Here is a 24,838-nt window from a genome sequence, read left to right on the forward strand (position 1 = left end):
GCCACAACCCGGGAAGCTTGTGAGGGCAGAGCTGCAAGCAACTTTGCAAGAGTAACCAAGACAATTCTCAACTGAGAGCTAGCAAGGCTACACAACAAGAGGTAAGTCTTCTTCATTTTACAGTACCTTTGGTTAGATGAAAAACTGCTTCCTGCTGGCTTCTGTTCCTGTGTAGGTCTGCGTGGGGACAAGAGGGAGGACGTCTTGGTACTCCTGGACTACAAAAGGAAGGTCGGTGGCAGCAATGGGCAAATTTCAGGTCAGAAGCACTTTGCGGTTTCAGCTCCTCGCGGCTCTCGCAAACAGCACCACCACGGTTCGCGGATACCTTAATGGACTTTCCTCGCATCTGGGGTCCAGCACTCTGTTGAGGTGGCTTAGGCTTGGTCGGTCCTGCTTCATGGGAGTCCGGAGGATCTTCCTGGAGCTCGGGTCCGACTTAAAAGCGATGCACTCGATCTGGTGTTCCTCTCTCTGGCAATCGGTTCCTGCAGCAGCAAGGTAAGTACAGCCATCTCCGAGAGGATGTCCAGATGAGTTCACTTGGGGTTGATTGGTCCCACCTACCCAAGGGGAGCAGTCGTCCGTTGCAGGGCTTCTCTGGTCGAGGCGAATTCGGAGCTTCAGCAATGCAGCAGGGCTTCACCGGGCAAACCAACGGTCCAGGAGTTGCAGCAAGCGTCTCTTCCAAGTTCTTCTTCAGATTCCTTCCTCCAGTGGTTGACTCTGCCGTCCAAGCAAAAAGCCTCGCCTTTTATGCAAGTTTCTCCCATTCATTTGCAGCCTAGCTGTCACTCACACAGCTAGATGTCTGTCCTCCCAGGACATCCAGCCGGCCAATCACCTTCGGGTGCATTCCTGTAACCAAGGGGATTAAGCACAGGGAGTTGCGGGCACCTCCCTCACTTCCTGTCCCTGCCAGACATGCTGGAGCCATAGGTAGGCTTCACAAGTGAATCCCGCCCAAGACAAAATGAACAAAGGGACCAAACCTGGTTTGGCGTGCAGAGTAAATCTCAAGAAGGACCTTTCCAACAAGAAATGGCGAAACAAGACGACCGGGCCATTTTGACGGAATGGGCACCCATGGATGTCTTACTGTAGCTACAATTGCAGCCCGCAGTAAAAACACACAATGGTAGGAAAAAGTAAACCACTGTCACCAGCCATTAATTGTAGAAAGGGTAACATAAAAATGTTACATGAGAAACTAGACAAAGGGGATACTAAGTAACCCCTCCTGCACCCTATTGTAAGATAGTGTGTGCTGGGTCTAGAAAGTTAGAAAATGTAAGTAAAGTCAATTTCACTTCACTGCTCTTGGAAACATTAGTTTCACCAAGATAAGGTATTTAAACCTTTGGGAAATCTAAGAGACTTCCCTGTTTCACTGCACTGAAGGTGCTGTGTGTCACAATGTAAAGATGATGCATATGGAGTTTGTCAGACTCCAAAGTCAAAAGAAACACAGAAAACACATTGAATTAAAAGTATAAAGTCCCAAAGTTCGGCAAAGGAGATGGGAGTCTCTAAGGTGGGAGGAATTTAGCACTAAACTGAACATTCTCCCTAACAACCTGCATCAGCAGGCTCGTGCTCGGCTGCTCTGGAATATCTTTCCTGACCTATGGGACGGCTGGCCACCATCCAATAGGTGAAGAAATGCCCCTTCGACATCCCATACGGAGCACTCCACTGCTCAGGCGATATCAATGTCCCAGCCTCAAACAAATCCCCCCAGTGCTCCAGATATGATTTTGAGGTGCAAGTGTTTTAATCTCTATTTTTAAACTTTGAGTACAAATATGATTTTAAGAGAATAAAAATGACTTTCTCCTTTGCAAGATTGTAAAATGTATGTAACAACCAGACGACCTGTGCACTATGCGGCAGCTTTCTGCATTGTGACAGAATACACCTTTCATTATTTCTCTAAGGTCTGGCCATTGTATCGCTCCAGTATATATTTAAAAACACAAAAACCTAGCCAATTACATAGTAAAGCAACCATGAATTGTATTGTGTTTTGAGGTTCGATAGCAGAACAAAATTGTCTTTTGATGTTTAATGAAAGTCCTCATTTCCTGGAGCTATTTACTACCTAATGATATGCCACTGTTATGATACAACAGTGCTGAGAGGCAAGGACTCCATGCTAAATTCTATATCTAATCTCACGGTCAAATGTTTATTTATATAGCGCTTTCGGTAAAGCGCTGTACATAGTACATATTTATCACAATTATCATCAATCCGAAGTCTGTACTCCTTTATCGACTTTGAAAGGATGAATGGCTGAATTGGCCTTGCCGGGGATTCAAACCTGCAACCACAGATCACACACAGATCGCAGCAACCAGTGCCCAACCGTCTGAGCTATCTTATTGGCTAACATCCTTCAGAGGTCGCTTAACTGAGTATCGACCGAGGTATAATAATCACAGTGCCTAGATGTTGGACAAACCATGAATGAAGCACTACATAAAGTTAAATACCTATCTGCATTATCACAGGGACAGGTTTTGCTGATTTTCTATTTAAATTACAAATGTAACTTTAATGTGTTTGTTTTTGAAAAGCGCTTGCACTTCCTTGAGAGTCAGGTTTTATATGTTTTAATTGTAGTCTGGAAGATTTGAGAGGCTATAACACCTGTGATTGGTGTAATGACAATCGCCCACCCTTGAGCAAAGACTCTGCTACCACTGACCATTTATAGTAATGTACCCATGGACTGCAAGGTTTAATGGATGTAAACGAGACCGTGCATAGTCATCATTTTAAACACAGTTTTTATAATTAGAGTGTAAATTAGATTATAAGTGTAAAAATGATCTGCCTCCGCATGATTATGCACACAGCGCAGGAACTGTGAAAAATAGAACTGTGCAATACTGGTTTTCTTTCACTGGAAAAAAAGCATAATTTGTTACAAAATATTAATTCTCAATTGCAACTTAGTTTTCCATCTTATTCATTTCACAATCCTAACATGCTACGAAAATAAATATGCACAGTGCTTTTGTTTGCTCCATGAGCAGCAACACAGCAGAAGCTGAATGGAAATAAACCATTCCTTTTATCACAGTGTGTAGTTTCTTTTTTCGAAAGGCTTCAGAGAAATACATTCTGTTTCAGAGGCTTTTATTCATGGCTTGCAATTACATCCATGTAGACAAAAATCAAAAGAAGCCTTCTGGTTTCTGTCAAGTAACCTGACCTTTGTACTGACCTCTGCTCTAAACTTGTGTGTAAATGTACACAGGAAAATAATAAAGCTGTCATATTTGTAAGATTCTCATGCGTAAAAAGGCTTGGTATGCACCTTATCTGGAGGCCTGAATCCCCCAATGTCCGACAACCCCTATCTCCCAGATCAGATAACCCCATCTGCCTCATTGCCAACCAAATTCCCGGGTCCACACTCCACAGCAAGTCAGCGCTATACAATCCTTTCAGGTGTAGTTTCCCTAGAAGCTTCTTCTAGGTCACCTGCAACTCCTTAAATACGTTAGTAGGCAAATCCCGCCCACCCCCATCGTGCCCCTCAGCAGGTCTATTCACCGCTGGTGAACCGGGAGGGTGCCCAGCAGTCCCATCAGTAGCCCGCGCCCCGTTTTATCCAACCATACTAGTATCATCTGCAGTTATGCAGCTGTGCTTAGGGAGGCATCAGCTTCACCTCACTGATGATCCCCAACAAGGGTGAAACACGTGTATGGGGTTGCTGGTGGTACTCTCGTTCAGATTGGAGTTGCCATTGTATTTCGGTGCTGGACTGCCCCTGGGCTGGACAAAGACTGATATGCAAATGGATATTTCCCATCTGTGAAAGGCACAGTGAGTAAAAGCAGTGGCTGCGAACTCTCAAGTGGTTAATAACCACTGAACAGGTTATCATGTCTGTTCTTGCGAGAGAGGGGCGCCCGCTACCTTTGTAAATCTATTTTTTAAGGAACCTGGGATTGGTAACCCTAGGTCTCCTGGGGGCAACCAGACGTGGTCTCCCTCTCACTGTGCTTAGGGAGGCATCAGCTTCACCTCACTGATGATCCCCAACAAGGGTGAAACACGTGTATGGGGTTGCTGGTGGTACTCTCGTTCAGATTGGAGTTGCCATTGTATTTCGGTGCTGGACTGCCCCTGGGCAGGACAAAGACTGATATGCAAATGGATATTTCCCATCTGTGAAAGGCACAGTGAGTAAAAGCAGTGGCTGCGAACTCTCAAGTGGTTAATAACCACTGAACAGGTTATCATGTCTGTTCTTGCGAGAGAGGGGCGCCCGCTACCTTTGTAAATCTATTTTTTAAGGAACCTGGGATTGGTAACCCTAGGTCTCCTGGGGGCAACCAGACATGGTCTCCCTCTCACTGTGCTTAGGGAGGCATCAGCTTCACCTCACTGATGATCCCCAACAAGGGTGAAACACGTGTATGGGGTTGCTGGTGGTACTCTCGTTCAGATTGGAGTTGCCATTGTATTTCGGTGCTGGACTGCCCCTGGGCAGGACAAAGACTGATATGCAAATGGATATTTCCCATCTGTGAAAGGCACAGTGAGTAAAAGCAGTGGCTGCGAACTCTCAAGTGGTTAATAACCACTGAACAGGTTATCATGTCTGTTCTTGCGAGAGAGGGGCGCCCGCTACCTTTGTAAATCTATTTTTTAAGGAACCTGGGATTGGTAACCCTAGGTCTCCTGGGGGCAACCAGACGTGGTCTCCCTCTCACTGTGCTTAGGGAGGCATCAGCTTCACCTCACTGATGATCCCCAACAAGGGTGAAACACGTGTATGGGGTTGCTGGTGGTACTCTCGTTCAGATTGGAGTTGCCATTGTATTTCGGTGCTGGACTGCCCCTGGGCAGGACAAAGACTGATATGCAAATGGATATTTCCCATCTGTGAAAGGCACAGTGAGTAAAAGCAGTGGCTGCGAACTCTCAAGTGGTTAATAACCACTGAACAGGTTATCATGTCTGTTCTTGCGAGAGAGGGGCGCCCGCTACCTTTGTAAATCTATCATCTGCAGTTATGTCACCATGAAGTACCGCTCATAGTGTGGCACCCTGCGTTCTACAGCAATTCCCCGACCTTTTCATCCAATATCTTTAAAAACCTTCTCTTAATGCCATACAGGTTATTAGTAAAGAGGTAAAGTAGCCTTGGGAGTATAACTATCTTGCATAGTGCCACCCTCCCCATCAATGACAGAGGTAGCTTGTTCTTGAATTGGACCAATTCCTGACAATCCCCTTCAAGTATTGTACACAAATGTTTCCTCAATGTCGTGGAAAATGTGGATGCTCAGGTACCTCAATGATTTTCCTTTGCATTGTATCCCCCAATCTGGGAGGGTGGCTTATTTCACGACTGCGGAGGCCCCCCAACGGAAACTACCATGATTTCTCTTTATTAATGCAGAACCCTGACAGCATTCGAAAATTTCCCAATAGCTCCAGCAGCATTGACATGTTGTCTATCGGTTTTCCCACCTACAGCAACAATTCATTAGCGTATGAAGAGACATTATATCTCTCCCCGTCCCCCCCGCTAGTACTGCTCATTTTCTTCAAAAGATACCGCACCAGTGGCTCCAACGCTAATGTGAACAAGATCGGCGAGACCAGGCACCCATGCCTTGTTCCCCTATCTAGCATCCACTGCCGCTAAACCCAGTCATTTGTCCTCACTCTCACAATTGGCTTGTTGTATAATAATGGTAACCATTGGCAAATGTTGTCAACATACCTCAAGGCCACCAACACCCTAAACAGCCATTGCCACTCCCAAGAGTCAAAGGCCTTCATCACATCAAAGGATGCCAGTGCCAGTTGAGTCATTAACCTGGTCCATTAAGTGGTGCAGGCGGTACAAGTTCATTTTAGCATTTCGCCCCTTGATGAATCCACACTGGTCGCCACCTTAGACATTCTGGTAGACCATCTTTCCTAAACCTTTTGCACTCACGTTAAGCAATGAAATAGGGCAATGTGATGTGCACTCCAGGGGATCTTTCAGTTCCTTTAACAGAGCTGCAATTACTGCCTCCCTCATCGAGGCTGGGCGAATACCAGACTCAAAAGCCTCATTGAACACTCTCTTAAACTGAGGGACCAGGATGTCAACATACTTACAATAAAACTTACAATAAAACTCTTTGGGGAAGCCAGCGCTACCGGGGGACCTGCTTTTATGCATGGGCTGAAGTGCACTGCTTATGTCAGATTCCTCAATAGACCCCCCTCCCCAACCTTTCCTTAGCCGGATCATGTCTAACAGCTTGTCCGAGTACGTGCCCTAGCTGGTATAAGGGATTGATAAAAGAGCCTGGATGCCTCATTGATACCCTCCTGGGTGCTCCCCAGGTCCCCATACTCCTCTCTAATCTGCGTGATTGTGTGCCGGCGGATCAACCAGGCTAACAGCTGCAGAACCTTATTCTCCCCCCCCCCTCCCACCCCCTGTGAATCTGCACATCCTGCCAGCTCCTTTCAAATTTCAACCGTGATTCCTGGGCCTCATGATGAGAGGCCAATGCCTATGCCAGAACCTCCCCTGACTGCCGCCCCTCCACCAAATCCGTCTCCAGACCTGACACTGTCACCTCTATCTTCTGCAGCGAGTCCTGCAGTGTGCTCCATAGCCCGGTTACCTTGGATATGCAGACCCCCCTAATTGTTACCTTGAATGCTTCCCACAAGATCCCTGCTGCTGCATCTGATTTCTCGGTAACCTCGGGAAACGTCACAATCGCCACCTGCAGTGTTTCCCCAAACACCACATCCTCCAGGGCTGTGGCCTGTAAGCGCCACAGCCATATCGGTGACCTTCTCCGCAATATCTGCAATTGCGCCACTAAAGGCGAGTGATCCAAGAGAACTTTCCCCAAGTATTCCATGTTACCAAATGAATGAAAGTGCTCTGCCCCCACAAATATATAATCCAGCTGGGAGAATGAACGATGTACACCCAAGAAGTATAAATAACCCTGCTCCCTCCCATGCGACTCCCGCCACAGCTCCACCAGTCCAGGTCCCTGCGCTACTCCCCCTCCCGTGGGTGGACGATCGTAGGTCCGGGTGCTCCCTCTTTGGGCCCCCGTCCCGCCCGCTACAATGACCATATCTTGCTACCACAGCTCCATAACTACCATCAAACTGTCACAGCCCCGGTACAAGCCACCCCAAAAAAGCCACAGACATGTCCTACCCCCAACTGAAGTAATTCCTTAGATTGTGATACAGCCTCCACCTCTCTCTCTGTTGAACGGTTGAACGGGTTGATGTGTCGCTGAGTCAACCAATAGCACACTTCCTGCAGTGATGTAAAGAACCAGGATTTGCCATCAGCAATGATTTTCAATTTTGGCAGGTAAAAAATCATATATTTAATATTCAGCTCTCTAAGCAGTCGTCTTACTGCATCAAAGGTTCTCTATTGTCGCTGTACCTCCAACTTGAAATCTATGAAGATTTCATATTGCCGACCTCATAGTGGCCGACCTTCTGGGACTCCTTCAGGATATGTTCTCTGTCCCTAAAGTTCCGTATTTTGGCTACTATCACTCTTGGTCGCCCCCCTGGTCGCAGAGCTGTGCCTGGCATCCTGTGTGCCCTTTCCACTGTGAAGAAGAGAGGCAGTTCACACGTAAAGTCTCCAGGATAAGGTGTTCAACGAAGAGCTCCACTCTAGGCCCCTCCTCCCTCTCCGGAACCCCCACCAAATAGATATTACAGCGCCTAGAGTGGCCCTCAGCATCCTCTGCTCTTGACTCCAATGCCCTTGTCGCTTCCACAGGACCTACCACCTGGTTTTTGAGGTGCTGTAAATTTTCCTCCACCATACTCTCTGCTCTACCTCTGTGACTCTTTCACACACCTTGTGCAGTCTGTCCATACAAGGTACATATCCACCCCCACTCTTTAATGCTCCCCTCCAGAGAGGCTTTGGTGGCCTGGATAGTCTTCCATCAAGGAGTGCAACGTTACCCCTTGTTAGGGAGAATTCTCAGAAATGTGCTAATTCCCTCTACCTTAGAGACACCCAGCAACTTTGCTGGATTTTGAGGACTTCATTTTTTAACCTGGAGAAAGTGAGACCCAAATTCCCACTCTCTCATGTATTTTAATGTGATTTTGAACACAGTTTTTCTTTTGGTTATGGAATCTGACAAACTCCATGGGCATCATCTTTTACATTGTCACACAGCACTTTCAGTGCAGTGACACGGGGAAGTCTTCCAGGTTTCAATACCTTCTCTGGGATAAGCTACTGTTTCCCAGAGCAGTAAAGTGAAATTGACTTTACTTATATTTGTCACTTTCTAGACCCAGCACACACTATCTTACAATAGAGTGCTGGATGGGCTACTTGGTATCTCCTTTGTCTAGCTTCTCATGTAACAATTTTGGTGGCAGTGGTTTACTTTTAACTACTGTGGTGTGCATTTACCGCGGGCTGCGTTTGCAGCTGCAGTAAAGCACCCAAGGGTGCCATTTCGAGGGGATTGGGTCCTCCGACGTATTCCATATCAATGACTGTAATCACCACAGCTGTGCTGCTTTGGAAAATCTTTCGGTGTCTGCGTCCTGCGTCGATGACGTCGATAAGCCGTCCTCGAGAGCCTCCATCGAGCCGACGTCACCGAATGTTATAAGTAGGACGCACGACACCAGTAGCCTCAGTTCTGTTTTTTCCGCGAACGTGTTCACTTCGGAGATCTCCGCGTGCCTCGATTCTACTGAATCCTGTTCTTTCAGTTCTTCGAACCTGTTTCTTCATTGCTAATCAAATGTCTTCGGCTTCTTCCACCCCGCGGTCTGGTTTTAAGAAGTGTCGGGTGTGCGGGTCCAAGATGTCCCTGACAGATACACACGACACTTGCCTCTGGTGCCTCGGGGAGGACATGAGTCGGATGACTGTGTCGACTGCCAATCGCTCACTTTGAAGGCCTTGCGGGAGCGTAAGAAGAAGCTGTCGGTCGGTAAGGTGGCCAAGCCCCGGAACTCGCGTTCCACTGGTCTTTCGATGGACGATTCGAGGGGCGACTGTCCGCATCGTCGTCGTGAGTCTGGGGGTTCTCCGTCTGGGAGTCGGTCCCGTCATTCCTCTGCCTCTTCGAGGCACTCCAGGAAGTGCCGTCACAGGTCGCCTTCCCCGTCCTCTTCAGAGTACTCCGCCTGTCGGCGGGTAGTTTGTCCCAACAAGCATTCCACTCCTGAGGAATGGGATTTGTTCCGAAAGGAGCTGTTGGCTATTTTTCAATCGCAGGGCTCCGGTCCGGCCGTGCCGTCTGAGGACGCCGGTCGAGGCCGCGCTAGAGACACCGCTCGTCTGCCTTCGGGCTCGAGCAGTCGTCGTGACCACCGGGCGCCTTCGAGGTCCCGGTCGGACAAGGATGGTCACTCTAGGCATGCCCGTTCCAGGTGCCGGTCCTCGATGCCATCGAGACAGCGAGACTCTGTGAAGTCTTCGAAGAAGACATCGACGCCGAGGTTGTCGACGGACTCTCTCGCTGCCCCGCCTCCGAGGAAGTCGTTGACGCCATCGGCGCCCAGGCGGTCGAAAGACACGCTCAGGGCTCAGCCCTCGAGGCCTGTGTCGAAGCTGTCGGTGCCACGCTCGACGTCTCTGCCGATTCCATCGACGCCTTTCGAGGCGGTTTTGTCGGGGATGCCTCGTGGTACGGGGGAACCCCCTAGAAAAGCTCTGGCATGTCTTTGTTCCTTTTTCGGTTCCCTCTTTCCAGCCTCTGGATTATATTTCTGAGGTGGATGAGGGGTCTGAGGAAGGTGTGGTTCCTGCAGAGGTCCCTGATGTCATTGTTTCTGGTCATAGCCAGCTTGAGGACCTGCGCCCGTCATTGCATGACGCCAGTGGGCTCGACACCTCTCCGGAGGTGGAATTTGGTAGGCCTGAGCCTGACAGGCCTGCTGACTCCTCTTATCGGTGCCTGATGTCGAGGGTCACGGATTACCTGGAGTGGTCTGCCCCCCCCTGGGGATTTTCAGCAGGATGACCTGACTGATATCCTGGACCATGGTCCACCAACTGACCCGGTGCTGCCATTCAATATGGCCTTGCAGAGAAGGGTGGCTGCGGCTTGGACTTCTCCAGAGAGTCTCCCGGAAGTTTGCAAGTCCTTGCCGAAGAAAACCGGCCAGCCAGTGGCAACCCCTGCTACTTGACCACGCACCCCACTCTGGAAAGTTTGGTGGTGCAGGCGGCTACGGCCCCCACAAAGCAGGCGTCGTACCCTACCATCCCTCCTGATAGGGACAACAAATGTTGGGCGAAGAAGGCATTTTCTTCTGGGGGTATGGCGCTTCAGGCTGCCAACTCTGTTTGTGCCTTGTCTTGTTTCACGCACACTCTGTGGAACTGTATTTCCCTAGCGGCTGATCATGTTTCCGAAGGGGAGAAACGGATGGTTTCCTTGCTATCGTGCAGGATGGCAAGGATGCCATGTGTGAATCCGTTTATTCGGGTCTGGACATGGTTGATAGTGTCAGCCGGTCCATGGCGGCGAGCACCGTAATACACAGGTTTGCGTGGTTGCGGAACTCGGGTTTTGCTCTGATTTGCAGGCCCGCCTCCTCAACATGAACATCTTTTTGGCAGCAAGGCTGACGAGAGTCTTGAGAGGTTGCTGCAGCAGAGTCTTTGGGCGCTGCTTTCCGCCAACCTCTGCCTTTTCGTCCTAGGGGACCGCAATGGAGGGGAGGTTCCTTTCGATATTACTCGCCCTTTAGTAAATCGAGAGGAGCTGCTAGTCAAAGGGGCAACCGTAGAAGTGCCAGAGGTGGAAAACAAGGTACTCGAGGTGCCAAGGCCACGCAAGCAGTTGCCTCTTTGCCCTCAGGAACTGCCGCAGCCCTTCAGCTCAGTCATGAGGCCCATGCTTCTCCGGCTGGGGGAAGGCTGGCGCAGCATCTTGTAGAATGGCGTGCCATTACTTCAGATGTGTGGGGTCTGGAGATCATAGCCCACGGCTACTGTCTTCCTTTTCGGTAGAGGCCTCACGACAATCCACCAGGGAACCTCTCTTTGAAGAGTCCGGATTCGCTCCTTGCGCAGGAAATTCAATCCCTGCTGGAGAAAGGCGCTATAGAACTGGTGCCTGTAGCGGAGAGGAACAAGGGATGGTATTCTGCTTATTTTTTGATTTCGAAGAAAGACGGAGGATTGAGACCCATCATGGACTTGCGCGGTTTGAACAAGCTCCTCAGGAAGGACAAGTTCAAGATGGTTACTCTTTCTCTTTCTCAAGTCCTCCAGGCCCTTCAACTTCAGGACTGGTTGGTGTCTCTCGACCTCAAGGACGCTTATTTTCATGTGCCGATCCATCCCAAGTGCAAGAAGTACCTGAGGTTCGCGGTTGGCGACTCGCACTTTCAGTTTCGGGTCCTGCCGTTCGGATTGACCTCCGCCCCAAGGGTTTTCACCAAGCTCATGGTGGTGGTGGCAGCGTAGCTCAGGAAAGGGGGGATTCACGTCTACCCCTACCTGGACGATTGGTTGATCAGAGCGCACTCTCCCGAGCAAATCCTGGATCATCTGTCAGTCACCTGCCACTCCCTTCACAAGCTGGGCTTCTCCCTCAACTTAAAGAAGTTTCACTTGACGCCAACTCAGCGGCTCCAGTACATCGGAGCAGTGCTCGACACGTCCCTGGGGGAGTGTTTTCCTCCCCAGGTGAGGCTCACCACATTCAGCAGATGGTGCATAAGTTTCAACATGCCCAGAGTCTCCCAGCGTTCGAGTTCTTGAGGTTGCTCGCCCTCATGGCATCCTGCATTCTTCTGGTGCCAGAGGCCAGGTTGCGGATGAGATCTTTGCAATGGGCTCTCAAGCTCCAGTGGTCACAGTCCTCCAGCAGGATGTCGGACCTTGTTCAGGTGCCGCTCTCGGTCGCCCAGGACCTTTTGTGGTGGGCCGTCGAAGGCAATCTGATGAGGGGGGGCTCCGTTTTGGCTACCCTGGCAGGAGCTGACAATTGTGACGGACGCGTCCCTCAAGTGATGGGGAGCTCATGCCAACGAGCTGACAGTCAGCAGTCGTTGGTCTCCGTCGGAGTCCAGACTCCATATCAATCTGTTGGAGCTGAGGGCCGTCAGGCTTGCCCTGAAGGCTTTTCTGGCGACTGTGCGAGGAAAGAATGTCCTGATTCTGACGGACAACACAGTGGCCATGCACTACCTCAACAAAAAGGGGGGGGCAGGGTCACTTCCTCTGTGTCGGGAGGCGATGCAGGTCTGGTTCTGGGCCATCCAGCAGGGAATTTCGATCTCAGCAGTTCGACGAAAACGAGACGGCAGACGCTCTGAGCAGGCAGAGCGCAATCTCTCATGAGTGGGAGCTGGCTTAGGAGATTCTCCTGGAGATCTTCACCCCTTGGGGGACCCATCAAGTGGATCTCTTCGCCTCCAGTGTCAACCGGAAGTGCGAAAGGTTCTGCTCATGGGAATTTCCTCCAAGAGGAGCCTTAGGAGATGCGTTCGTGGTGGAGTGGTTATTCCCATTGCTGTACGCGTTTCCTCCAGTCCCCGTCATCCCGCAAGTGCTGCGGAGGTTACGGAGGTTCGGTTCCCGGATGATCCTCATTGCTCCGGCTTGGGCCAGGAGGATGTGGTACCCGGACCTTCTCGACATGTCCATCTGCCCTCCACGTCGTCTTCCCTACCGAGACGATCTGCTCTCATGGGAGGGGGGGGTCAGGTTCTCCATCCAGAGGTCAGATCCCTCAACCTTCACGCTTGGCTTCTGAAAGGTTGAGGTATAAGGATTGGGCCCTCTCTGAAGACGTGATGGAGGTGTTGTTTTCGGCCAGACGGCCGGCAACGAAGTCCCTGTACCGTTGCCGTTGGAGAAAGTTCTGCGACTGGTGCAGGGTTCAGAATGTGGGTCCTTTTTCATGTGACATTCCTGTTGTTCTGTCTTTTTTGCTTTCTTTAGCTCACAGGTGCTTGCAAGTGGGTACCATTAAAGGTTACCTGGCGGCGCTGTCCATATTTAAGCGCTCGTCTGAGGAGTGTTCTTATTTTAAAATTCCTTTAATTTCTCAGTTTCTGAAAGGGCTCACTAATGTGTTCTCTCCGTCACTTTTCCAGGTGCCCGGTTGGGATTTGAACCTTGTTCTCAAGTTTCTAATGGGTGCTCCTTTTGAGCCTTTACATTCTTGTCCCTTGAGGCTGTTAACCCTTAAAACTGTATTTTTAGTTGCAGTCACTTCTGCTCGCAGAGTGAGTGAGTTACAAGCACTTTCAGTTAAGCCACCCTTCACTGTGTTTCATAAGGACAGAGTTGTCCTTCGAGTTTGTCCTTCCTTTCTTCCGAAGGTGGTGTCGGAATTTTATTTAAGCCAGAAGGTTGTTCTTCCGGCATTTTATCCTCCTCCGCATCCTGGTAAGGACGAGGAGAGGCTCCATAGGTTAGATCCTAGGAGAGCTTTAACTTTCTACATTTCACGCATGTACCGGGTCAGAGTGGACGATCAGCTCTTTATTGGTTACGCTGGAAGGCGTTTGGGACAAGCTGTGACTAAGCAGACTTGGTCTAGATGGATTATCTTGGCAATTTCTGAATGTTACCGCCTGGTGGGTAAGGACCCTCCTGTAGGCTTACGGGCCCATTTGACTAGGGGTATGGCTGCCTCCACTGCCCTGCAGAGGGATGTTCCTATTCGTAACATCTGTGATGCAGCCACTTGGGCTTCGGTCCATTCTTTTGTACGTCACTACTCCCTAAATTCTGTCCATGGGCAGGATATGGCCTTTGGCAAGGCGGTCCTTTACTCTGCAATTTGATTGGGCATTCTAAATTTGTATATTCCAAATTCTTTTCCCACCTCCTTACGTTGGTACTGCTTTGGGAGTCTGTCATAGATATGGAATACGTCGGAGGACCCAATCCCCTCGAAGAACAAGTTACTCTCTTACCTGGTAACATTCTTTCGATGGGATGGTCCAACGACATATTCCACATCGCTCCCTCCCTGCCTTCCCCACTACAGAATTTCTTATGCGATTGCAGCTTACGTTTCCACAAGGCTTTCTGTGGTCCTACTGGCAGAAGATTGGTGCCACACGTTCTGGGAAAAAACTACAACTGAGGCTATGGGCGTCGTGCGTCCTACTTATAACATCCGGTGACGTCAGCTCGACGGAGGCCCTCGAGGGCGGCGTATCAACGTCATCGACGCAGGACGTAGAAAGATTTTCCGAAACAGCACAGCTGTGGTGATTACTGTCATAGATATGGAATACGTCGTCTGACCATCCCATCGAAAGAACGTTACCAGGTAAGAAAGTAACTTGTTCTTTTATCAAAATGGCCCGGTCTTCTGTTTCGCCATTTCTTTGTGGAAAGGTCCTTCTTGAGATTCAGTCTGCACGCCAAACCAGGTTTGGTCCCTTTGTTCGCTTTGTCTTTGGTGGGATTCACAAGTGAAGGCCGCCTTTGGCTCCAGGGTATTCTGGGGTGGGCAGGAAGTGAGGGAGGTGCACGAAACTCCCTGCGCCTAGGAGACCCAAATGCACTCTGTAGTGATTGGCCGGCTGACTGTCCGGCAAGGACAGCCACCCTGCTGGGTGACTGACAGCTGGGCTGGAATGAATGGGAGAGAACTGAATAAAAGGTGAAGCTTTTTGCTTGGAAAGCAGAGTCGGCCACTGGACGAAGGAACCGAAGAAGAACTTGAAGAGGACGTCTGCTGCAACTCCTGGATCGTTGGTTTGCCCGGTGAAGCCCTGCTGCTGTGCTGAAACTCCAAATTCGTATAGACAGAGAAGCCCCTGCAAGGACGATTTCTCCCCTTGAGTTGGTGGGACCAATCAACATCAAAGTAAGCCACCTGGACATTCTCTCGGAGCTGGTTGACTTTCCACAGAGTTGCTGCTGGAAACCAAAACAACATGTGTTGCTTTTAAGCTGGCCAAGAGCTCCAGGAAGATCCTCTGGACTCCCAGGAAGCAGGACTGACCGAGCCTGGGCCCCCTCAATAGTGTGCAGGCCCCAGAAGCAAGGCAAGCCCATCTGAACAGCCAGGAACCGGTGTGTTGCTATTTGCGGTAGACACAAGGAGCTGAAACACTGAACAGCCACTTGTTTGAAGATTGCCGGTTGCGAGCGGTGACCGTCCCATTGCAGTGCAGGAGTCCCCAGAAGTCCTCCCTCTTGTCCCCACGACTGAGTCCCAGGAACATTGAGATCTGCAGAGCTGCTGAGGAAGCGAAGTCATCTGCTGAACTTTTTCTTCAATACCAAAGTACTTTCAAAGTCTGAGAGAACTTAGCTCTTGCTGTAGAGTTGCTTGCATCTTCTACTAGTCACAAGTCTAACAGCTTGTGGCCCTACACTGATTCTTCTTCTTCTTTTTCTTCAAAGACTCCTAAAACATTGTGCAAAGACTTTTCTTTCTTACCTGCAAAGAAGTGCTTCAGCTCATATAGACTTTTGCCCATTGACTTTGGCTTAGCCTGTTCTACTGAATGATTCTTATTAGGGGGATCTGAAAGTATTTGCCTGTTTAAGAATATTTGTGGTCTCTTGTAAGTTCTAATAACCTTTTCCTTTGGCTTACTCCTAAATGATTCTAAATGCAATAGTGATATATTTATGTCCCCAGCACCTTAGCTACTGAAGTCACCTGTGAGTGTAGGTTGAGTCTGTGGGCAATGCCAAAGGGGTACTATTATATTTGAGTGTTAGTGTTATATTGCTCCCTTCTGAAGAAGGCTTACCTAACTGACTGATAAATACATTAATAATTGTTTATTCAAGAAACCTCATGTCTAAGTGTTTAATTGAATACTTGTCACTGTGAATCTCTGTATATCTCGCCTACAGCTCACATGGACCCCTCCTGAGATAAGCTTGGCTGCTCATCACGCTACCAACCTGTGTACTACACGCTTATACCAAAGGTTGAGTTTCTATTGCCAGGAGGTCAGGGTTGTTGTAGTGCACCCAAAGGGTACTGCATACAATCTTGCCTAACACCCCTCCAGAGCGCCTTGCGGCAGCAGCAGCCCCTTCTGCCTCATGTCCTGCCACATTGTGTTTCTGTTCTCTGTAGTTGGGGTCAGCATATTTCTCCATCCTCTGCTGACCCTTAAGCATTTTTACAAATGCCGACAGCCCTGATGTCCCAGGCTGATAACACCTCCTCCATCTGTTGCGAGGGGTGGGATGTCCCCCGTGAGCTCCTGACCAATGGGCACCGACTCACACCTTCCTCTTCCACTCCGGCACTCCTACTTGCCCCTGGTGAAGTATGGCAAGTAGATCTTAAATGGAGAGCCGACACTCCCCAATGCTGCTTCTCAATGCCAAGGCCGGGGCTCCAGGCTAGGCGCTATGCCTCAAGATATCAACCTCCCAGTGGAGACCAGATTCATAGTGCGCCACCGTATTGCCACATACTCCCACTCCAGTCCTCAGCCTTCCTCCAGCAGTTCCATGCCAGATCCACCTTCTCTCACAATGGTGCCAGGATTTTTATCCTGGGGCACATACTAAGCCCCATTCATGTACACTGTCCCACATGTTCTCTCCTGCCCTCAGAGCGTTGCCCAAAGTGCTCTGTTTGTACCCTAACCTTGCTCCGTGTGCACCCACTCTCCTTAATTGGGCCGTGCCGTGACAGCCTAACTGTTTCCTCTGGTGCCTGCCGGGTTGCTGTGTCTTCACCTGTCTTCTGGGCCCACCCAAGGGAGCTGGGGTAGAGGAAGAGGCGCTCCCACCGAACTCCGGGCCCCCTGAAGCTATGCTACCCCCGCGCCGCACCTACACATTAACAACCTCCAGGCCGGTTAACGCTGCTACCTCCTCGCCTCGCCGGGGACCGCACATCTCCCTTCTGCCTTCCGCAATCGGCAAAGCACATCATATGCACTGCAGGCGGCCCCTCATCACCCTGCTGTCATTGGATCTAAAGTCCAGACTGCTCACCACTTCTTCACCGCAGTCTGGCCTGTGTGCGGGCATGCTCCCTTGTCAGGCTACGTGTCTGAAATCAGGCTCGTCTGCCTCCGCTCACGCTGGCAACCATATTGGAGCCCTCCACCCATGCAGCCACCCACCAACGAGGCCCAACTCCTGCTGACAGGAATCCAGATGGGCATGATCCACACCGCTATTGGGCCAAACTATGCGCCAGGGATCACGATGCTCCAGCACTCCCAGAGCTGGGCTGAAACTGGTTCCAAGAAAGCTGAGCAGGCTTCTAAGACCTTAGAGGGTGCCCCTCCCGCGGGGGTCCAACAGAAGGCTAAGCACTGCAAATCCACTGCTCCCGGGAGCGCCTTTGCAGCCGGCTCACCGGCGGCCAGGGCGCGTCCGACGTCTCTAGCTACTTCAGTCACCAGTCAGCACTCAGGATAGTCATCCAAGAGGAAGTCGGACCATCCGAGCAAACTCAAGGAGAAGCCCAAGACCGATTTGCCCGGAGAAGACCAAGGGGGATCGGGGTGCTGACCCTCCCCCTAAGGGGGAAGGCCAAGCAGGACAAGGCGTCCGGTCCTGACCGTGAAGGCCCAGGTACACCCAGAGAAGGCCCAGCCTTCCATCGAGGAGGTAGTGGCGTCTCTCGCCAAGGCCGCCGAGGCGGATCCACAGGGCGCAACCCCAAGAGGGAGGCTGCGTTTCGGCCCATAGAGAAGACCCTGGAGAAGAAGTGGGTCATCTCCCCGAGATGATCCCCTCTGGACGCAAAGAAGGGGTGAGAAGGCGCAGAGGTCCTCCAGGGCACGAATATCTCCTCAGAGGAGGAGCTCATCTACCTTTAAACCATCCAGGAGAAGGAAAACCTCAGTAACGGGCCCTACGACGAGCGTGCCGACAAAGGCGATGATGAAGGCAACGGCAGCGAAGATACCATCGAGGAAGAGCAGCAAGGCGACAAGGGCCTGGGCACCCTGCCTGCGCCCTAGCTTCTGATTCCGCCTCAGCTACCACCCCCGCCTCAGCTGCCGCCTAGAGATCTCTCAGTGGACATTCTCTCTGTACTGCATACTCTGGTCTCTGAGGTACAGACAAGGATGCCTATCGCGCCCGCAGTCCCTCCCGCGATGCCGGCAATGGTCGACCCTCTGGCGACGGAGGAACCACCGGCCAAGAAGAAGATGAAGATGCACCCTCCTCCTCATTGCCACCCCTCGCCTCCACCCACCCCACAAAGTCCCCCACCCCCGAGGGGTGAGACGGACCCTGACAAGGTGACGACAGGCAAGGACCAGAGTGGAATGGGGGACCTCCCGTCACCTCCTCCCAGATCCTCAACGCCGGACGAGATAGGCTTGTTTAACTCGATGATCTCCGGAGCTTCAGAGCTCTTCCAGCTCGCTCCAGAGGAGAAGAAGAAGGAGGGCTTCTTGTACCAGTGCTGCGAGGCGAAGGGAGCGGCCATCCTCGCGGTCCCACTCCTGTATGACATTTGGGACGAAGGTTTGTCTCTCATGAAGAACCCTTCTACGAACCTGGCGAAGAGGGATCGCCTTGAGAAGAAGTACAGGGTGCCGGACTCTGTGGCCAAGTGCTTGCGGGCCCAACCGTCACTGGACTCTGTGGTATCGGCAGTGGCCAAGAAGTCGTCGGGCGCTTCTTCCTCGCCAGCGTCCACCCTTCTGGACAGTGAGGGGAAGAAATTAGATGCCATGGGGCGACGGGTTATCTACTCTGCGGCCACTACCATAAAGGCCGCCAACGCCCTTGCCGTAGCGTGCTACGACCGAGAGCTGTTGTTCAAGATCGTTCCCATCCTGGACTTCCTCCCCGACGACAAGAGGTCAAAGGCGTTGGAAATTCTGCAGGAAGGCGAGGTGGCGTCGGACCACGCCATCACGGTGGCCACGGACATCGCTGACACAGTGTTTGCCTTCGTCGAAGTGGCTGGCTCAAGGCCATCAACTTTTGTCCGGACGTTCAGATGAGGGGTTTGGACATGCCCTTTGACAGAGACCATATCTTTGGGAAGGCTGTAGATGAGTCTCTACAGGCCATCCAGACGGACACTGAGGGGAACTTCGTCAGCGTGTGGAAGACCATCTCCACCAACCGTTGGGTGCTGGATGCTCTCGCCCACGGACACACCCTGGAATTTCAACAGAAGTGTCCCCGAATACAACTGGTGGCCCAGCAGGAAAACCACATCCCTCAGCTGCTGCTGGAGGTGCGGCCATGCTAAAGAAAGGCATGATAGAGCTCGTCCTAAGGCGGCTCCGGAGTGTACTCAAGTTACTTCCTCATGAAAAGGAAGACCGGGGGCTGGAGGCCCATCCTCGACCTCCGCCGACTAAACAAAATACATCAAGTCTCAGAAGTTCCGGATGGTCACCCTTCAGCACGTGCTCGGACAGCTCAAAGAGGGAGACTTTCTGTCATCGCTGGATTTGGAGGATGCGTACATCCCAATTCACAAGGGACACTGCAAGTTTCTGTGCTTTTCGTGCAAGGGCAGCATTACCAATTCAAGGCCCTTCCCTTCGGATTGAAGTCAGCGCCAAGGGTTTTCACCAAGTGCCTGGTGCCGTTGGTGGCGCATCTACGACTACAAGCGATCCACGTCTATCCTTATTTGGACGACTGGCTCATCCAGGCCAGCTTAAAGAACATCACTGTCAACCACACGGCGAGGACCGTCCGCCTACTGACGGATCTGGGGTTCTCAGTGAACTATGCAAAGGCTCAACATGGTGTCATGCCTGGTGTCGCCGTCGGAGGAGAGAGTGGCGGCCATCCTGGGCAAGGTGCAACGGCTGCTCTCTCTGAAGATTGCCACATTGAGGACCATCAAGTCTCTGCTCGGCATGATGTTTTGCTACGGATGCGGCCTCTGCAGAAGTTCCTCGATGCCCGTTGGATTCAAATGTTCCGAAGCTTCCAGGACAAGATTGTGCTCGACGAGGGGTTCTGTTGTGCGATAAGATGGTGGGGCGTGCGCTCTCATCTTACCGGAGGTACGGATTTCCAGGCTCCACCACATCAGGAGACGGTAACGACGGATTCCTCCCTGGAATGATGGGGAGCCCACACAGGAAGTCTTCACGCCAGAGTCCTGTGGCTGCCGGAGGAGAAGACGTTGCACATCAACGTTCTGGAGCTACGGGCAGTGTTTTGGGCCCTCAAATCGTTCCTGCCATCCCTCAAGGGCAAGGTGATGCGGGTCTTCACAGACAATACCACCACAATGTTTTACATCTGGAAACAGAGGGGCACCACATCCCTGGCGCTCTCCAAAGAGGCGCAGGATTTATGGCACTGGGCCGTCGCCCATGGGATGTTCCTTATCCCGTTTCATCTGGCAGGAGTAAAGAACACGGTTGCCGACTCCATGAGCATGGAGCTTCGCTCTTGCCATGAGTGGGAACTTCGGCTGGATTTAGTGGACAACCTGTTCAATAAATGGGGCTATCCCCATATCGACTTGTTTGCGACGGCGACGAACACCAAGTGCCGGAGGTTTGCCAGCAAGTTCCCCAAGCAGGGAAGCATGGGGGACGCAATCTCATTCCCTTGGGAAGGCCTCTTTCTGTGTGCGTTCCCTACGTTGCCGTTGTTGCCTCGAGTCATCAGTCAACTCAAACGGTGCCAGTGCCGAATGATCCTCGTCGCACCGGCGTGGCCTAGGCAGATCTTGTACCCGGACCTTCACAGCATGTCAGCGTCCCCTCCTGTCAAGCTGCCAGTGGTCGCGGATCTTCTCTCCAGGGAAGGAAGCGCCATACTTCACCACAATCCAGGGTCTCTGAACCTGAAGGCCGTAGTGTTAGAATTCAGTGGCTACAATCTCACGGCGGACTGCAAGGAAGTTCTCGCCAAGGCTAGAGCATTGTCTACTTTGAAATGCTACGGACTTAAGTGGAAGAGATTTGCTGTTTGGTGTTGTTCCCAGAATATCGACCTGCTGAGGAACAAGGCTCCTCCGGTGCTTCCCTATTTGCTGTTGTTGGCAAAGTCGGGGCTGGCCCACGCTTCCATCAAGGTTCACCTGGCGGCTATCTCCCGCTACACCAGATCCCCAGGACGACCACGCTTGTGGTCGCACCGCTTAGTCAAGGAATTCTTCAAGGGACTATTCCGCTCGTTCCTGCCGGTGAAGGCTGCGGCCCCGGCGTGGGTGCTCAATGTGGTGCTTACTAGGCTCATGGGACCTCTGTTCGAGCTTATGCATTCTGCACCACTCAAGGTTTTGTCGTGGGAAACTGCTTTTCTCGTGGCAACATGCAATCTGATTGGCCCTCGCCAGGGCTTTACCCAACTGAGAATCCCTCTCCCGATGTTCTTTTCCTATATCACTGATGGGGGGTGGTAGGGGGGGGACGGTGTAGCAGCCCCTCAGCCAATGAGGAAACTCGGAATGGGGTAATCCCCGATCCGAGCCACCACACAGCTGGAGGCTGCCACCCCACCCCCGCCAGGGAGCGAGGTAAGTGTTTATTCTCCCCCTCCCTTCTCCCCCTCACACCCCCAATTTAAACAATCCCTTCCCTGCCCTCCCAACCCCACTTACCTTCGTTTTGATCCTTTTCGGGAGCGGACGCCTGGGAACACTTATGTCCCCAGTGCATCCGCTCCTGATCAGCTACAGGCCGTCATGGAAAGGAAGAAGGGACTACATGTAGTCCCTTCTCTCCTTTCCATGGCAGCCATTGTATTTGTTTACCTTTTTCAATACACTTTAAATGGCTGCCATGGAAAGGGAAAACAGATTCCCTTCCCTGGCGGGCAATTTTTTTTTTCTGTCCCGAAACGCTGTGGCATTTCAAAGCATAAAAACAAGCTATTAGTACTCCGGTCTTGCGGGCCCGGGTAGTAATAGCAAGAAGCCCCTCGATGCTGAGGCATTACCGAGTCTGGTAAAGCCCCGGGCCCTTCGTGAAGGCCCTCGCTTGGCTCGGGCCTGTAACTATGGGCCCTGGGGCTTTACCGGACTCAGTAATGCCCCTTCGCGGCTCGGGGCTTATTGCTTAATTAGTTCTGCGGGTCCTTGATAAATGGTTTGTGGAGAAAAACGTAAATCACAAGATGAACTGTCTGAGGGAGCAACCTGTGACCTCTTTGGAAGGCACGATTAGCTGTATCAGATGCTGGCTCACTGCCTCTGCATAGGCATCCTTTTAGAGCACAATCCTTGGGGGTAAATGACTGTGGCATGTCTTTTCAACTTTCTGTTTAATACTGTGAACACAAGAGGACGCTTAATTTAGCAACTTTTTATTTTCTGCCTTGCTGTTTTTTAGGTCGAATGTACCTCTTCTATGGAAACAAAACCTCCGTTCAGTTTCAGAGTTTCACTCCAACAGTGACCTACCCTGGGGACCTGCAGAAGCATATCCTTTCGGAATCAAGTCTCATTTCTGCTTGTTTTCTTTCTCTCTGTCGTTCTCACATTTCCACCACTCTTTCTTACTCTTGCTTGCTTTCTCCCCAACTTCTTTCTTTTCTGCCGAGTACTGTCACCTTTATCCCTGATTTCCAATCACCCCTAGGTTTATTGCTGTCTCTCTCTTACCCATATCCCACTTACTTTGCTCTGATTTCACTTTTAATTTTATCTGTCGGAGGCTCAGCCACTAAGTGCTAATTGTTGTCATGTACATGTTTGATAGTAGAGAAGATCAACTGGACTATGAGCTTAATGCCAGACATTATGTGATGTGCCTATCTTTCTACATGCAGAAAGGTGCATTACAAAATTACACACTGCTGTGGCTTGCATGATCCCCAAGGTACGAGGAGCGTAGAGTGTGCTTTTGCAGAATAAAGGCTGCACTGTAGCTGTGAAAGCAATTTTTTACTTCCCCCCCCACGCCCCTTCAAGTTTCAAAATTCTAGGCCAGTGATGTTCGCACCTGGACCTTTGATTATCAGACCTGTCAAATGTATAAATAATTGGGCTTTTAGTGACAATCCTGTTACATAATATCAGTATCTATCATATGTGTGCCAGTACAACTCTTTCTACATATCTTGCCTCATCGTTTCCCTTTACCTCTCACCTTTTTCTTCTACCTTTGACTTCTCAAGTTATAGCAATTTTTCCGATTTTAGTACACTGCATACGCCAAAGAAGCAAAAGAGCAGGACTGTTAGATTATTGTTTCAAGTCCAGCATAAGTGTATTTGTCTAATCAAAGATGTGCTTGAGTATACATGGTGATGTTAAATGTCAATGTCTAACCTGAAGACAGGGTGTGACATTGTCTGGGAGCTATTCCTGTCATATCTTTGTTCTCTAAGGATGATACACAGTTATTCCTTTGTAGCTTTTTTCCATGTCGGAGTGTGTCTCAGAACCCCTATGTTTCATGTATACCTCTCTGTATATTTAAGAGTGCAGTGGAACCATGCCTTTGTTTCCATGTATCCCCTAGATGCAGAGAGTGGCTCCTCTGGGGTTTCCTTTTATATGTCAGTGTTTACCTGGCTACTATCTACACTACTGTGTGGTGATTTCCTGCTACTGGTGGGGTTATCAGCAGGTCTGTTGAGAGGGAATAAGTCCTCCTTAGCAGGTAATGTATTGGCTTTCTAGTACTTGCACTGGTTTCTTGGGTCTGGCCTCAGGTACTGAAGTGATAGACCTGACCAGGATATTACTCTCACCCTTGCACTGTTGCTTTCTAGAACGTTTGACTGCTTGTGGTTTCTGCTTTTCTTCATTGCATGCCTGGTGCAGGGAGTGTGTGCTATGTTTGTTCTGGAGACAGAAACTAGATTGTCTCTGTGTAGTTAAGAACGACAGAAAGCATGCTTTTCTGCTAAAGCTATTCTTCCAAGAGTTTATATGCACAACTAGTTGTAGCATGTCTGTAAGTGTTTTGCCACAATGTAGGTCATTTTGAGGTCATGGTCAATACCAGACTTCACTCGCAAATGATAGAACTGGCAGAATTATATGATTGTTCCGTAAAATAAATTGCAGGCAACTGTGGTTTTCCAGTGTTAACAAAAGTGTATCTTGCTGCATGTATATTATGCACAATTCTTTTGCAACAAAAAAAAATCACAGATTATGCTGCTGTCGCCTGTGTTACCTCTTTGTATACTTGGAGCTGTAGTCCTGAATTTATAATGGAAATCGAAATCTATACATACAAAAGAATAAAATAAGGACTTGATGGGCTCCAGTTGCCTGATAGGGGGCAAAGTAAGAGTTCATATTAATTCAGCAGTGAACCTTAATACACGTACTGCCTGAAGTTGAAATAAATCATGGCGAACAGGAGATGATGGGGAAGGCTCATGAACACAGACCCAGGTGTATATGTAGTAATATGAGTATAGTTACACCTCTTGCATTCATGCGCCAAAAATCCAAAAAATAATAATTCAACTCAGTAGGATTGTAATTATGAAGTGGTATATTTATGTGAACGAGTGCCCTATTTGGATAACACATGTTTCGACGGACTCAGCCGTCTTTTTCAAATCAGGGCAAATGGTATTGTTTTGAACAGACGCAAACGCAAGGGACGCAGGAACTTGCAGGTTGGGATTGATCCCATGACTTATTGGAACTTGCTGAAAGGCCGTGTTTCAAATTTACAAAACAATACCATTTGCCCTGATTTGAAAAAGACGGCTGAGTCCGTCGAAACACGTGTTATCCCAATAGGGCACTCGTTCACATAAATATACCACTTCATAATTACAATCCTACTGAGTTAGATTATTATTTTTTGGATTTTTGGCACATGAATGCAAGAGGTGTAACTATACTCATATTACTGCCTTTTAAAACGGAGTAGAGGAACCATTATTACTCCGCTGTTACTCTGTTCATGCGACAAACGTATTGCTCTAATAAGGGCGCTGAGGTCTACCCTTACAGGT

General features: G+C 50.2%; 1 protein-coding gene across 2 annotated transcripts in view; it reads left to right on the top strand.

Moving 5' to 3' along the window:
* AP2A1 (adaptor related protein complex 2 subunit alpha 1) overlaps window positions 1-24,838 on the top strand; it is an 891,085-nt gene that overhangs the window by 784,859 nt on the left and 81,388 nt on the right. For both annotated transcript variants that reach the window (XM_069605316.1, XM_069605324.1), the window contains one exon: window positions 22,243-22,332. In XM_069605316.1, coding sequence (XP_069461417.1) covers window positions 22,243-22,332 — 90 coding nt within the window. The remainder of the gene's footprint in view (window positions 1-22,242; window positions 22,333-24,838) is intronic.

Source organism: Ambystoma mexicanum, chromosome 1p (assembly GCF_040938575.1).
Source record: "Ambystoma mexicanum isolate Mex_15411 chromosome 1p, UKY_AmexF1_1, whole genome shotgun sequence".
Taxonomy (NCBI): Eukaryota; Metazoa; Chordata; class Amphibia; order Caudata; family Ambystomatidae; genus Ambystoma; species Ambystoma mexicanum.